Source organism: Bison bison, unplaced genomic scaffold (genome assembly GCF_000754665.1).
Source record: "Bison bison bison isolate TAMUID 2011002044 unplaced genomic scaffold, Bison_UMD1.0 scf7180017864223, whole genome shotgun sequence".
Classification (NCBI taxonomy): Eukaryota; Metazoa; Chordata; class Mammalia; order Artiodactyla; family Bovidae; genus Bison; species Bison bison.
In genome coordinates this window covers 2,133,038-2,149,538 of record NW_011494795.1, presented here as the reverse complement: position 1 = coordinate 2,149,538, position 16,501 = coordinate 2,133,038, and the positions used below count along the sequence as shown (strand labels likewise).

Here is a 16,501-nt window from a genome sequence, read left to right as displayed (position 1 = left end):
CACTGCCACACTGATTGCATCATAAAAAGAGAACACTAGAGACATTCTTAAGTTTGTCCCTAAGCATACAGTTAAGTAAACTATTTATCTGCTTTACAAAACACTCTCCGACTCTCCCCCACCCCCACCCCAAGAGGTGGTTCTCTATGTGATGACATGGAAACTTCACCAACAAATGTTAAGTGAAGAAAAGCTACAAAACACACACAGACATTTCTATTCTTTGGAAAAAAATGGAACATAGACATAAACATCCCATTTCTAAAAGCATATATGTGTATATATACAGTGAATATATACATACATGCATGAACCCACACACGTGTGAATTCAAAGAAAAAGATTTGGAAGGATACATGCCAAACTGGTGACAACAGTTCCTCTGGGAAATCTCTGGGGCAGGAGGGGCTGGTGAAGAGAGACTAGTTTTCTCTGTATTGTATCAATTTCTATAGAGAAGACAACTATGTGTTACTTGTAAATTTAAGAAGTAAAATGCCAAATTTTAATTTAGCAGAATAAATATGTCTCTGACCCTGATCTTTTCTGAAGTCACCCCAGTCCACAGAGAATGAGACAAAGAACTGAAGATCTCTGAATAAACCAGCACACATTTGTGATCCCAAATCACAATATATGTGAGGAGGAGCTGATAAATGCAGTGGGAGAAGTACATCCAGATTTCAGGCAGGCAGAGGAAGCTCCAGAAAGGCAGAGTTCTTCAAAGCAAGTGGTGTGGCCTGCAGAGGGAAAAGCAACAGTCCCTTGTTTGAAACACTGGGAATCTGCACGCTGTTTGGCACCAAGGATTTTCTGAGGAGGTTAGACTGAATGAAGACAGACGTCCCTGCTGACGGTAGGCTGTCAGTGAGGCAGGACAGAGAGAACTTTGATCTGGGCTGCTCTGGAGGTGGCAATCACGGCTAGGCAGTAAGAAAGAAACAAGTGCACACACGCATGTAAGCACACTTCCCTGCCCCATGCAGCCCCAACACCCTCTGTCATAGGAAGAATTCCTGCTCGCCATGAACAGTGCCTGAGCCCTTCCCCAACATAAATGCCAACGAAGAGCCGGTCCAGGAAAATTTCAAACGCATTCAAAGTTGAGTAGTAATAAAAAACAAACAGCACAGAAACTACACAAAGATATCTAACTACTGAAAAAAGAAGTGGTAGACGAGTGGCACATGTGATGAAATCTGTACCACAGAGTGAATGAAATAAGAAAAGAGAGATGCGAGAATACAATGGAGTGATGAAACAATTAGCTATTTAATATACATATTTTAAATCATGGTTTTGTAGAAATACAGTTACTATCAAAAGTTGGGAGGGGAAATAAGTGAAGCTGAGGATTGAAAGATACACTTAAAGCTGATAAATCAACATGTAAGGACATATGTAAGAACAGCATCTGAAACTATAAAACTAAGTACAGTAACTGAAAAAAAAAAAAAAACTAAGGATAAAAACCTTTCAAATCACCAGCAAGAACAGATGACCCCAATATAAATAAAAACTAAACCTCAAAGATGCAGGGAACATAGTGAAAGATCATTTTTTAAAGCAGTAAAAATGTAAAGCATATTAAACACTATGAGAGAACTAAAAAAAGCATAATAGTCATGTTAATAAACAAAAATTAGATGAATTCACTCACTAAATTTTAGTCTCTTAATTTAAGTAGAACCACTAGGCAAAACCCACCTATATAATCAACTATAGGCATATGTCCACAGGAAAACTTCCACATGAATGTTCACAGCAGCATCATTCATAATAGTGAAAAAGGAGAAGCAACTCAAATGTCCATCAATCAATGAAACAACATGTGATACAGCCACACAACGGAACATTATCAATAAAAAAGGAACTGAAGTACCAATTCATGCTACATCATAGATGACCATTAAAACTTGTGCTAAATGAAAGAAGGACCAAACAGTATATGATTCCATTCATATAAAATGTCTAGAATAGGCAAATGTATAGAGACAGTCCATGGAATTCTCTAGGCAAGAATACTGGAGTGGGTAGCCATTTCCTTTTCCAGGGGATCTTCCCAATCCAGGGATCAAACCTGCATCTCTTGCAGATTCTTTACCATCTGAGTCACCAAGGAAGCCCTATACAGACAAGTGGTTAGTTGTTCATAGGACTGGGTCAAAGAGAAGACAAGAGGGAAAATAATGGTTAACTCATCAAATCAAGAAAAAGGGCAAAAAATCCCACAAGTACACTAAAACAGAAAAGGAAAATTGGAGGAGCCATAGATTCAGAGTAAGTAGAGTAAATAGAAAGAACAGGCTATTTTGTTTAGTTCTATTAAATACATTAAAAAAACACTGAAAAGTATCAGTGAACAAAACCATAAAAAGCAACGGAAAATCCAGACATGTGGATCACCACAGAGGAAGTTGAAACAGTTTCCAAGAACGGTCCTTCATGAAAACAAACAGCCCAAATGCCTTTAGGGAAAACCCTACCAAAACTTCAGAGAACAGGTGACTCCAACATTATTTAAATACTGCTCTAAGAGTACTCGCAGCTATTCTATTAAAACTGAGTGTCCGAAGAATCAATTATTAATTTGAAATATATTTCATCATGGTAAATTTCAGAAAACTCACTTCCGCCAGGATGACATCATCATCCAGGTCCTCATCATGTTGCTGAGGAGCTGGGGTGACCAGCATTGGAACCCCTTCCTCATCAGAGGAGTCGGATATGGTGATGGGTCCATCTCTGAGATTGATCCAGTCTAAAAGTAGGCAGAGAGAAAGAACACTGTTATCAGGAGGTGGGCATAATCATATTCAGTCCTTTAATTCAACTTTGGCATGAAAAGGGTCAAACCTAAAGCCAAGTTCATGGCTACTGGAGTGTTAACTTATCTCCTCAGGCAGCACATGCACCTAAGCATTAAAATGAGCTTTCTGTGCTGATCTTTGCCAATAATTCATTTTGGCAATCATCAGAGAAAATCTGACAATTACTATGATCAAGATTATCAACTTTTTCTTATACTAGATTGGAGGAATCTGTTGATAAAATCTTCTTGACTGGCAACTGAACAGTGAAATCATGGCCTCCCATCTCATCTCTACTCCTCCAAGGGAATATAAAACACTGTTTTATTCAAACTGATAGGTCTGAAAAAACTCACTCAGAAACAGTTAAATTTTCACTTAATATTTTATATTAAAGTTTGCTCATCTTACATATAAATCTTGAGTATTTATGCAAATACCCATTTAGCATCTACGACAGTAAGCAAGTTAAGCTTTCTAGTTTCCTTTTTAAACACAACCAAAGTTCAACTAGCCATCTAGATGTAATAATTCTGTTCAAGGTCTCTAACTCCTTTTATTCACTTGAAGATAGATCACATTTGATATGAATTACTGGATAACACAAACTGATAATTCCTTCATAAAGCACAATTATTTTTCTCAAGGTTAATGCCTCATGTACTTTTATGGTACCCAACAATTTGAATAGCAATATAAAACCAATAATCTCATTTCATCCCTGTAACAGGGCTGTGGTGATGCCAAGGACAGCAGTTTAAAATAGGTAAGTCAATGGGATCTAAGGTCAGACTGCCTGGATCCCAATCTCAGCTCTCCCACATACTAGCTACATGATGCCATTATTTACTTCTTTAGGCATCCATTTCCTCATCATTGAAGAAAGGTTAACAATAGTGCCTACAGAAAATAGCTGTATTAGCTTAGAAAACCCACACAAAATGCCTATTTATTATAGTACTTCACACACAGTAAAGTTGTCTGATTTCAAGTCCAATGCTACCTACACAGCAGACTGATGTATCTAACAACTGACTGAACTGAGGGCCTGCAGAAGTGCACTGTAGAGGGCTGGCAGAATGAAACCAAGTGACCAGCACCACTGAGTTTGAAACCCCACTTAAATGACAGTAAAGGAACTCGTAAAAAGTGAAAAAGCAAAAAGTGTCCTTCTTTTTAGGACACAAAGAAAAAAGGAAATGATAGCTAGCAAGAGATTTAAACAAAATTCTGGAAACAGCAGATTTTCAGAGGCAAGAAATCTAGAGGAGTGGAGAAGGATCAAACCCACAGTCTGCAGAGGGCAGCTGACCAGAGGCAGCTTAATCCATGTTGCAGAATCACAGATTTCCTTGAAAAATATTCTCAATTATTGTATGCCTTTGTTCATTTCCAGTCTTTAAATGGTTATTTTAAACAATTCTAATTCTACTGTTAATTCTGTGGAGAGGATTTGCCAAGTTTCTCATTCAGCCATTCCAGAAGACCCACCCTGTGGAGGTCCATTTTGAAGAGTCACCAATACAGAGAGTCACCAGACACCAGGCCAAGAGAGAAAAGGCACGTCCCTGAAACAGTCATAGTGAGTGACTCTGCTGCCTTCTGTTAACTGGCCCCTTGAATGCTGGCAGACAGTCTCAGATTCTACATGCAGGAAATTGTAGGTTCCTCTCAGGAAGAACTGGCCCAGAAAAAAAGACAGACAACAAGCCTGGGGCACCCAGCAAAAAAGTTGGTTTTAAACCTATCATCTCACAGTGAATCCCAATGGTTGACAAGATACTCCCCAAAACACCACATATAAACATACAGAACTAAGTTTATGATTCATACAAAAGGCTCCTACCTGTGTGACCATCACCAATGTTGGTAAATACATTTCTAGCACATTAGGAGCCTAACTCCACAGATCAGTTTCTGAGTGTATATTCTCTCATTTCTGGCTTCCATGCAAATAACACATCTGAGATATACCCATGATGTTGATGTTGCATTATGCAGTTTCCTCTGTATGTAACCTACTACATGAATATGTATGAATAAGTTACTTATTTTTCTGTTGACATTTGACATTTGGGCTGGTTCCAGTCTTGGCTATTTTGGATAATACTGTTATGAATTTTCTTGCATATCTATCTTGGTATACTCATTTCAGCTGGGTATATTCCAGAAGTGCTGAGGGAAAGCATATGCTCAATTTTAGTGGACAATGTCAAACAGCTTCCTAAATTGTCTATGCCGACTTACACTACCACCAGTAGTGTAGGAAATTGAAACTTGTTTGTACCTCAAAATATGGTCAATTTTGGAAAACATATTAGGTGCAACATTCCTGTCTATTCTATCAAATTTGTTGATCATGTTCTTCCAATGTCCTATATTCATACAAATGTTTGTATATGTTTGCTCTCTCTCAGTTACTGAAAGAAACATGCTAAAAATCTCCCATTTTGACTGTGGATTTGTCCAGTTATCCTTTCAGTTCTGTCAATTTTCTCTTTGTATATTTTGATATCATATTACTACACACATAGAGATTAGAATTGCTTTATCTTCCCCAACTCTTTTAACTTTTTAAAAACTTTTATCTTCATTGACACTTCTGGCTGAATTGTGTATGTTATCTGATAATTTAAAGCCTTTGACTGTGTGGATCACAATAAACTGTGGAAAATTCTGAAAGAGATGGGCATACCAGACCACCTGACCTGCCTCTTGAGAAACCTATATGCAGGTCAGAGAACTGGACATGGAACAACAGACTGGTTCCAAATAGGGAAAAGAGTACGTCAAGGCTGTGTACTGTCATCCTGCTTATTTAACTTATATGCAGAGTACATCATGAGAAACACTGGGCTGGAGGAAAGCACAAGCTGGAATCAAGATTGCCGGGAGAAATATCAATAACCTCAGATATGCAGATGACACCACCCTTATGGCAGAAAGTAAAGACGAACTAAAGAGCCTCTTGATGAAAGTGAAAGAGAAGAGTGGAAAAGTTGGCTTAAAGCTCAACATTCAGATAACGAAGATCATGGCATCTGGTCCCATCACTTCATGGCAAATAGATGGGGAAACAGTGGACACAGCGGCTGACTTCATTTTTCTGGGCTCCAAAATCACTGCAGATGGCGATTACAGCAATGAAATTAAAAGACGCTTACTCCTTGGAAGGAAAGTTATGACCAACCTAGACAGCATATTAAAAAGCAGAGACATTACTTTGCCAACAAAGGTCCGTCTAGTCAAAGCTATGGTTTTTCCAGCAGTCACGTATGGATGTGAGAGTTGGACTATAAAGAAAGCTGAGCGCCGAAGAATTGATGCTTTTGAACTGTGGTGTTGGAGAAGACTTTTGAGAGTCCCTTGGACTGCAAGGAAATCCAATCAGTCCATCCTAAAGGAGATCAGTCCTGGGTGTTCACAGAAGGACTGATGTTGAGGCTGAAACTCCAATACTTTGGCCACCTGATGTGAAGAGGTGACTCATTTGAAAAGACCCTGATGCTGGGAAAGATTGAGGGCAGGAGGAGAAGGGGACGCAGAGGATGAGATGGTTGGATGGCATCATTGACTCGATGGACATGGGTTTGGGTGGCCTCCAGGAGTTGGTGATGGACAGGGAGGCCTGGCGTGCTGCGGTTTATGGGGTCACAAAGAGTGAGACGCGACTGAACTGAACTGAAGGCTCTGTTTTGAGGGTTACTATTTGCATAATGTATCTTTTATTCATTCTTGTAATTTTAATCTTTATTTCACCTTCATTTTTAAGTCTACCTTCACTGGGTATAGAATTTCCAGGTGAATAATATTCAGCAATTAAAAAGAACTGAATTACTGATACATGCAAGAATATGGATGAATCAAAAAACTGCTGTGCTGAAGAATTCAAGTATGAAGAGTACATACTATATGGTTCCATTTATATGAAATTGTATAGTAACAGAAAGCAGGTCAGGAGTTGGGCGAAAACTGCCTGCAAAGGGGCATAAAGGAATCTTTCTAGATATGTTCTACATCATGACTGTGGTGGTGGTTATATGGGTATATTCATTTTTCAAAAGTCACTGAACTAAATATACAGTTAAAATGTGTGCACTTATTATATGTAAATTATACCTCAATAAAGATGATTTAAAAACTTAAACGCTTAAGGGGATGACACAATAGAAATTATTAATACAGCTAATAAAAACAACTCTGTCTAAACAAATCCTCACTATGTGTGCAAAACAAAGTTTGTTGAACAGAAAAATACATCTCCAAAGTTAGTAGTTTTCCAGAATTAGTTGTTCTTAAAGAAACTCTATTCAAGTATATTTAAGATCCGATTTAGGAAAAAAAACACCCCACAACATTAATTTGATATGCATGTTTGGAAAATACGGAACTGATCATATATACAAATATGGCTAGGATTTAAAACTTCCTAAACAACAACACATTATGGCTATAATCACTACCAACTTAGAATATGCTATCAATAATAGCTTAAAAAATTGGTATTTCTTCTGTTTTTATAATTTGCATAGCTTAAGCAAATTTATTTTCTCTATTTATCTGCTTAATAAAATTTTCTAAATTTTATTTATTTATTCTTTGGTTGTGTCTCATGACATGTGGGGCCTTGGTTCCCCAAACTTGCGCCCTCTACAGCAGAAGCACGGAGTCCTAAACCACTAGACCACCGGGGAATTCCCTGCTCATTTTTAAATGCTCTGAAAGCCATATATATAAAATTTTATCTTTTGCTGGGAAAAAAGTCTTCATAAATACAAAGTACTATCAATAGCAAAACATAAAAAAAGGTACAACCTCTTCCATGGACTTTATAATCTTCTCTACTCATCAGCGTAACTGTTTTCCTTTTAGCCTAGGTGTAACTGTGAATTAGGATCTGATAGGAAATTTCACATGCATTTAGAAATCTTAAAGAAATGAAGGGTCCCTTCCCTTTATGAATCAATGAATTTTCCCGTATTTTAAACACTGTACAGTCAAGGAATACAGGTCCTAAAATTCCCTGTAAGGCTAAACCACAGTCTTCTGGAAAAAAAGAAGTTAGGCCTTGTATGAGGGGGCCAGAAATGCATTAGCAGCACCTTAAGTACGATCAGAACATACAGCCCTAGAGGAACTGTACTCCTCTGCGATCACCATTCCTTCAAAAACTGAGAACTACCACTGTTCCCACCCTCCTATCTCTTAAGATTCAATCTTCTTGTAATGGAAGACTCTTAAACTTCACTCATGCCAGCAGGTATCACCATTTGACACAAACTTCTAGTCTGATGAGTCCATTTAAATCTGATGTTCTGAGGTCTGAAAATGAAACATTTCTGGATTCTACATGGTACAAAACAGATTAATTTCAAATATGATATAACAAGACTAAGGGAAAAAGCAATGATGAAAGAGAGAAAACGGGCACACTTACCTTGTCCCCGGTGGCAGTGGAAATTGTTTAAGTGAATCACCTCTTCACTGCTGTTTCCCTCTGCCATTTTCCAACACAGACATACACCTATGTGCTTGCTAATATCTAAACATGGCGACCACCTATTCCAAAGGGTGTGAAAAAGAAAAAGAGAATTATTAAGAATGAAGGAGTATCTTCCCACATATCTAGTCAAGATAGCATTCTCAGCTTATAAAGTGAAAGTGAAGTCGCTCAGTCCTGTCCAACTCTGCGACCCCATGGACTGTAGCCTATCAGGCTCCTCCATCCATGGAATTCTCCAGGCAAGAGTGCTGGAGTGGACTGCCATTTCCTTCTCCAGGGGATCTTCCCAACCCAGGAATCGAACCCGGGTCTCCCGCATTGCAGGCAGACTCTTTACTGTCTGAGCCACCAGGGAAGTCTTTATAAAGTGAAAACACCACTAAAAAGAAAAATTTTTTTCAGTCTTTTAAATGAATAACTAAAGTTAACAGAAGAGGAAAAACTAAAATTAAAAAAAAAAAAAAATTCCTGCAAAAGAACATACAAAAGATGAACAAAGGATCAAAGACTAGATGGGATATACATTTTTAAAAAGTGAAATTCAACAAAAAAATAAATAAAAGGAAATAAAAGATATTCTAAAAAGTAAAATTAAAAACTCAATTACTACAACCTACTGAATGGGAGACAAATATTTGCAAATCATAACCCCTAATAAGGTGCTAAAATCCAGAATATATAAAGAACTCGTACATCTCAATGGCAAAAATCACAAATAAGCCAATATCCCAAATTAAGATATTAAAAAGTGCTCAACATTACTATACATCAGTGAAAGGCAAATCAAAAACACCTCTGCCTGTTAGAATGACTATCATTCATTCAAAAAGATGAGAGATAACAATGCTAGCAGGATATGGAAAAAGAAAACTCTACACCGTTGGTGGGATTATAATTGGAATAGACACTATGGAAAATAGCATGGAAGTTCCTCAAAATTTTAAAAACAGAACTACCACATGATCCAGCAATTCCACTTCTGGATATATAACTGAAGGAAATGAAATCACTATTTTGAAGATATCTGCACTGCCATGATCACTGCAGCACTATTTACAATAGTTAAGACTTGGAAACGACCTAAGTGTCCAATGACAGATAAATGGGTAAAGAAAATGGAATAATATTCAGCTACAAAAAACAAGGATATTCTGCTATCTGTGACATGGTGAACTATTCTGTCTCTCCATAGAAACTGTAAAACATCACTGAGAAAAATTAAAGAGTAAATAAAGGAAGAGACATACACATTCATGGGTTGGAATGCTTGATTATCTTATGTAAACATGTCAGTTCTCCCCAAATTGGTGTACAAGTTTAATACAGCCTTACTCATATTTTTTAAATGGATATGCACTAGATGATTATAAAACTTACAAGAAAAAGCAAAGACCCCAGAAAAAGCAAAGCATTCATAAACAAAAAGACGGAGAATTTATACTATCAGATATTAAGTCTTGTTATAAAGCTATAGTAATTAATGCAATGTAGTATTGGCAACGGAGAAGGCAATGGCACCCCACTCCAGTACTCTTGCTTGGAAAATCCCATGGACAGAGGAGCCTGGTGAGCTGCCGTCTATGGGGTCGCACAGAGTCGGACACGACTGAAGCAACTTAGCAGCAGCAGCAGCAGTATTGGCTAAATAAAACCAATGGAACAGATCTGGTTACATGTGGACATTTATGACAAAAGTAGCCTTGCAGAGCAATGTAAAAATACGATTTTTAAACTGTATGACACTGTACTGGAAAGCTGTAATTTGGGAGGATAGGGAAAATCAAAGAACTAGACCTCATCTATATGCCTTAGACAAAATAATTTTTATGTGAACTGTTGATTTAAATGGTAAGGTAAAATAATAAACTTTCTGGAAGATAACATAAAATACCTTCAAAAATCAGACCTGGGAAAGATATCTTTTTAAAAATAATAATTTATTTATTTTAATTGGAGGCTAATTACTTTACAATATTGTGGTGGGCCAACTCCAGTACTCTTGCCTGGAAAATCCAATGGATGGAGGAGCCTGGTAGGCTGCAGTCCATGGGGTCGAGACTGAGCGACTTCACTTTTATGCATTGGAGAAGGAAATGGCAACCCACTCCAGTGTTTTTGCCTGGAGAATCCCAGGGACGGCGAGCCTGGTGGGCTGCTGTCTACGGGGTCGCACAGAGTCGGACACGACTGAAACGACTTAGCAGCAGCAGCAGCACTGTGGTGGTTTTTGCCATACATTGACATGAATCATCCATGGGTGTACATGCGGGCCCCCTCCTGAACCCCAGTCCCGCCTCCCTCCCCATGGAAAGATATCTTAAACAGGATAGAAAAAATGTTGTCCACAAAAGCAAAGACTGAAATATTGTACATTAAAATTAAAAAAATATTCTATTCACCAAAAAATTATTAAGAGTGGTGGTGTCCAGCGGCTAAGACTTTGAGCTCCTTATGCCGGGGGTCCAGATTCAATGCCTGCTCAGGGAACTACAGCTCACACGCTGCAACTAACAGAGCCCACACACCACAACTAAGACCTGGTGCAGCCACATAGATAAGCTCTTTTTCTTTTCTTGTAAATGGCAAGGTTAGAGAGGAAAAAAGTCACCATCAGGGGAAAAAAAGAGTGCTTGCCCCTCTGAAACAGTATTTGGGGGTCAAGAGGAGAGGATTATTTAAGTCTTTCTGTAGTTTGATTTTTGAACCATTTTCTTGCTTTACTCTGATGGACATCAGAAGAATGAAAATCAAGTAAGAACCAAAGGGGGACAATTTTAACTGCTACGGCACCTTTTTAGTTCCAAGATTCTATCTGTAACCTACCGACTCAAGGTTTTTCTTCTCAAGAAAATCTGTTTTCTTTGCCTTCCTGAGAGAAACCACGTGCTTCAAAAGAGGTAGGCCCTAAACTATGTCTTCTCATAATATGATGTCTATAAAGAGACAATCAAATAATGTCAGAATTTTTCAACATAAGATACTACAGTTTTATAGCAAGACTGTGTTTAAATATTACAACAGAACTTTCTGGTACCTATAACTGGACAAAGGTATCTCAATGTTTAAAAATTATAAATCCAAGCATAAGCTTAGGTATCTCATCTGAACTAACAATAATGATGTTATTTCCAAACGGCACAGTATAAAGGAAAGAGCTTTGGTGTCCACTTTCAACTGCCTTTATTCAAGTGTTTTTCTTTCCAATACAACTTTCAAAAAGTACTTTGAACATTTAATTCCAATATCCAAATTTCCTATTTCTTTTTTTTATCACAACTAGATTCCTTCAATTTTACACTGGAAAACAAAGGAAAATGTGATTTATTTTATATCTAATTTGGTTAGACTGTCAAGTTTGTAGTTAAGCAGATTACCAGTGCTGCTTTAAAAGCAAGATTCCTCATCAATGGCATGTACAGTGGTCCCAAGCTGCAGTGAGAAGAGAAGTCTGATAATGAAATTTCTACTCCTGACTAGCTTCTCTGTAAAGGTCATTTAACTTCCTGACATTCAGTCCTCTCATCTGGGCTCAGATCAGACTAAGTATGAACCCAGGTTTCACCAACCAGTCATATCAGTGACTATGCATAAACTGCTTAATCTTTCAGGCCTAATTTCTTTCTTCATGAAATGAGAATACAGCTGTTCTGAAATTGAGTTAAATATATATAAAGTGTTTAGTACAGCACCTGGAACACAGTAAGGGCCACATTATGACTATTATTATTGTGAAATGGAAAGAGCAGATGTACAGTTTTGTTAATAATAAGGGTTGATAATAAAGCCCAACCAGGGTGGGGGTGGGAGGGGTTTATTCTCCTCTTCCAAGCTACTTTTCACTAGTACTGTAACTATTCACATAAAACTTTTACTTCCTTCTTTAGGAAATTTTATTTCCCCTCTGGAAGTTAACAAGAACCTATACATGTCTTTTTACTTACTGATCAGACACCAAAGTGGAGTTCAGAAATAGGAAATGCCTTTCATGAAAGAACAGTTCAATTATTTCTTGCCTTTAATTATAAAAATACATTTATGATTATACTTTATGGTCAAATATACCAGTTAAAGCTTCCAAATTAGAACCAAAAATTAGCATGTATTCATCAATTCATTACTCAGTGGAGAATTCTTTTTTTTTTTTTTTTTAAGAATCTCATGTGGTAATATTGAAAGAGTTTAAGAAATCTGGATGGTACTCCTTCTATGTTCCTTTCCACTTCCCACAATTGTCGTGTCCTAACGATCTTTTTTTAAACTCTTCTCTTCCTTGTATGAATGAATCAACACATGATGAGAAAGAGTTCACATTTTGTTTTCTCCATATGCCCTTGACTCTGTCTTATTCATAAGTGTACTTTCAGTGTCTCACAGTTGTTGAATGAACGAGTGACTCTGAAAATAGCTTCCTCTGCCAGAGACTGGAGCTGTTCATCACAGCCATATTTAAGTAGTCAAGTAACGTGGCTTATGTGACAACAACCAGTTTCTCATTCTCTTTGTCAGTTATAAAGTATTACACAATGTAGTGTAATAAAAAATTACATCATTATAGAAAATCTGGAAAACAAAGGAAGTCAGGAAAAGATGGGAATCATCCATGGTTCTCTCATGTCAAAACTGCATCTTTGCTTCCTTGTGACCAGAGTCCTTAGGTCTGTCTTAAACAAACTATTTCCTTCTTATTCCTCTATTCACATCACTTCTCCGCTTTTCCTTTCAGATGCTCCTAATACTGCATGGTCCTGGGGTTTTGTGGTGTTGCTGCTTTCCAGAATAATCTCCAAAAATATGCCCATCACTTTTGCAACATTGATTTTGGGGTAATTAAGGAAAGCAGGGCAAAGGAGAGCCAGGCCAGGCTGGGAGAAGCCGACATGCCCAGGTTATACCAGCCCCCACAAACCACTTCCAAGCATATTTTTTTTAAATGTCTATAAATGATTACTGCTCTTCATTCAAATACTAGTTTCTCATCTTAATATTTAGATAGCCATTCTTTGTAATCCTGTACTAATATGTAATCAATATCAAATTAACACAAAAAAGTTGATAATGGTTATTTCTAAGCAGTAGGTTTATATTTTTGCTTCCTTAAATTTTGATTTTTCTGCACTAAACTGGTATTATTTACTTAACACTTAAAGAATCTGTGTTATGCCTCATAGGGAATAACAAGGAAAATCCAACATGGATCTTGCCTCACAGAACTTCCATCAGTGAGAGAAAATATGCACACAATTGAGTATACTACAAAGTATGGTCTTTACTGCAATACAAAGACTATTACAGTTAAGAGAGATCAGGCAGTCAGGGAAGGCTAAGGGGAGACAGCAGTATTTAAGCTAAACTGAATGCTCTGCCAGTTCCATGCTTAGTTTTAAGACAGTAGCACTTCCATCAAGGGCTCTGGAAGCCCAGAGTGACCATGTAAGAAGTCTGACTACCCTACTGGAGAGACCACATGGAAAGCTCTGACATTACATGGAGAGGGAAAGGCAGCTGGGCCGTCTTCCAGCAGCCGCAGACAAGGCATTTGAATAAAGAAGTCATTCTGGAAGTATATCCTCCAGTCCCAGCCACTGTGGCTGACAGCATGTGAATAAAAAAAAAAAAGGCCCCGGTGAAATCTTCCCAACTTCCTGACCCACAAAACTGCCAACAAAAAAAACTGTTGTATTAAGTCACTAAGCTCAGAGGTGGTTTGCTAACAGAAAAGTGAAGCAGAGCTCTAATTTTTATTTTCTAACTCAATGGGAAGCAATGCAGAGAGCTGTGCTTTAGGAACAACGACCAAGCTGCAATGTGTAAGACACTGACTGCGAAAGACATCCAGAGGCAGGAAAACCCAGTAAACAAGAGCCAGTGAAGTGGGAACTAAAGGTAAAAGGTAACAGCAAGCAGAGGAAGGAAAAGATGTAGGATACTAATTATAAAGGTTAGACTCAATGGGACTTTTTTTTAAGGACACAGCACATGGCATATTTTAGTTCCCCAACCAGGGACTGAACCTGCACCCCCTGCAACGGAAACTGGGAGTCTTAACCACCTGACCACCAGCAAAGTGCAACAATGGGATTTCATATGTAACTGGTCATCAGGGCAAGAGGACGCAAGGAGTCAAAGTTGACCTCCACGTTGAGATCAGATGACTGGACGATGGTGATACTATAAAGAAAGAACAATGAAGTTGATGAGTTCAGAATAAGAAAATGCAATGCACGTTAATTTCAAGATACATACAAAATGAAAGAACTAAGGTAAAATAGCATCCATAATCAGAGATGATATGCAAACAATTAGTCTGGAGTTCAGGTGGTTTCAAAGAGCTCTAAAAATTCTGTTCTCAGTATCTTTTTACAACACGAAAGGTTTTAAACCAGAAATTATTCACAATTTTCAGTGGGTAGGCTAACGAGCTTAACATACAACATTAAGTTTTTTCCTCCAATTGTCAACTGAAAATTGGTTCGGAAACTGGGATGGATAAGCAAGCATATCCTCAATCCACAAGGAAGACATCAATGTTTTCAACAATATTTTTACAGTTGAATCCTCCGTTAACTCATGACATCCTGCCCCTTCTATCCCAATACTGTCTACAAGTTGTACCCCCCAATGAATTTTCATATAGCACGGAGTTTTGTTTTTGTTTTTTAAACCACAAATCTCTTCATGGCAGAACCAAAACCCTTACCATGGCCAATGAAACCCTGCCTCACATGACCTTGCTGACACAGCCAGCCCCACCTCATACTTCTTTCCCTATTCACCATTCTGCACAAACCACAGCTCAGGTCCTAGAAAGTGCCATGAAATTTCAGGCTCTTCTCTCTGCCCCTCTTTGACCAAATTAACTCTATTTATTCTTCAGTTCCTCATCTTAAAATTTCACTTCTCAGAGAAAAACCTTTCCAGACTACCCCCAGTGTCTGTTCATCTGTCTCTTACCCCTTCCAAGTACTACCACAATAAAACATTTAGGAAGCTATGCTTAACATCCACCTCCTTTGCTAAAAAGAGTTCCAAGAGGGTAGGGAACTGAAAAAGTGTTAGTTGCTCAGTCATATGCGACTCTTTGCGACCCCATGGACTGTAGCCCATCAGGCTCCTCTGTTAATGGGATTCTCCAGGCAAGAACGCTTGAGTGGGCTGCCATTTCCTTCTCCAGGGGAATCTTTCTTACCCAGGGATCGAAACCCAGTCTCCTGCATTGCAGGCAGATTCTTTACTGTCTGAGCCACCAGTAAAGCCTCAAGAAGGTAGGACCCTTGTGTAATTCATTTCCAAAGCCTCAGGACACAGCACACAGCCTGGCAAAAGTAAATACGCCAGAACTTCTTGAATATTCACAGGTATAGCAGGATAATTAGGAGTATGAACTCTGGAGCCAAATGGGTTCGAGTCCCAGCTTAGACCCTTACAAGGTTAGTTATTTTTTCAGCACCTCATTTTCTCCCTCTTGAAAATACGGGACGACAAAAGCCACGTTATCGAGGATTCAGAGTTAATATACGGAAAATCCTTAGAACAGTGTCTAGCTAAAGAAAATTATGACGTCTGTAAAGCTCTTACCACAGCCTAGAACACTAAATACTCATTAACATGAGCACAGGCTCTCTCATCCACCCTATTTCATAAACTTTCAGTCTTCCAGACTCATAGCTCAACTTCCTTCATTACACTTCTCCAAACGGGCTGCAAGGCTTCTTCTCTTTCTGCAGTTGCTGCCTGCCTTCAGGAGGAAACTATAAAGGCTCTATTTACGTTAACAGGGAGCTCCGAAAGTCTGGCCCCAGGCTCTCAAGCTATTTCCTTAAATCCAGCCACTTCCTACTCCCAGCTACTATAAACGACTTCTGCAAAAAAAAAAAAAAAAAAAAACTAACGGAGCAAGGCTGTTTCTCCGCTGTCTTCCTGAGGCCAGCGTTCTGAATGCGGCCATGCCCACTCCCAGCAGCGCAAGCCATCTTCTCGTGGTATCAAAAAGCTTAGGACCAGCCCCCTCCAGGCGCTCCTCACGACGCACCCCGACTGATCACAGCGCTCCACTCGCTGAGGTCGGCACCCTGCCCTGCGGACGTCGCGGAGACCCCTCAAGGCTCTCAGCGAGCTGGGTCACGAGACCGGAGCGGCCCAAAGTTTTCGACAATCGCCCCACGCGGCATTCGAGCCACAACCCACGCGG

The 16,501-nt window shown here is 38.7% G+C and overlaps 1 protein-coding gene across 3 annotated transcripts in view; it reads right to left on the bottom strand.

Annotated features, from left to right (window-relative positions):
- RNF216 (ring finger protein 216) overlaps positions 1–15,410 on the bottom strand; it is a 115,934-nt gene extending 100,524 nt beyond the window's left edge. For 2 of the 3 annotated variants that reach the window (XM_010845766.1, XM_010845768.1), the window contains exons 1-3: positions 14,363–15,410; positions 8,248–8,369; positions 2,631–2,761 (exon numbers count right to left, since the gene is read on the bottom strand). In XM_010845766.1, coding sequence (XP_010844068.1) covers positions 2,631–2,761; positions 8,248–8,369; positions 14,363–14,397 — 288 coding nt within the window. In that variant the 5' untranslated portion in view covers positions 14,398–15,410. Of the gene's footprint in view, positions 1–2,630; positions 2,762–8,247; positions 8,506–14,362 lie in introns of those variants that run through there. The other variant, XM_010845767.1, reaches the window with a different exon arrangement.
- Positions 15,411–16,501: the final 1,091 nt, after the last annotated feature.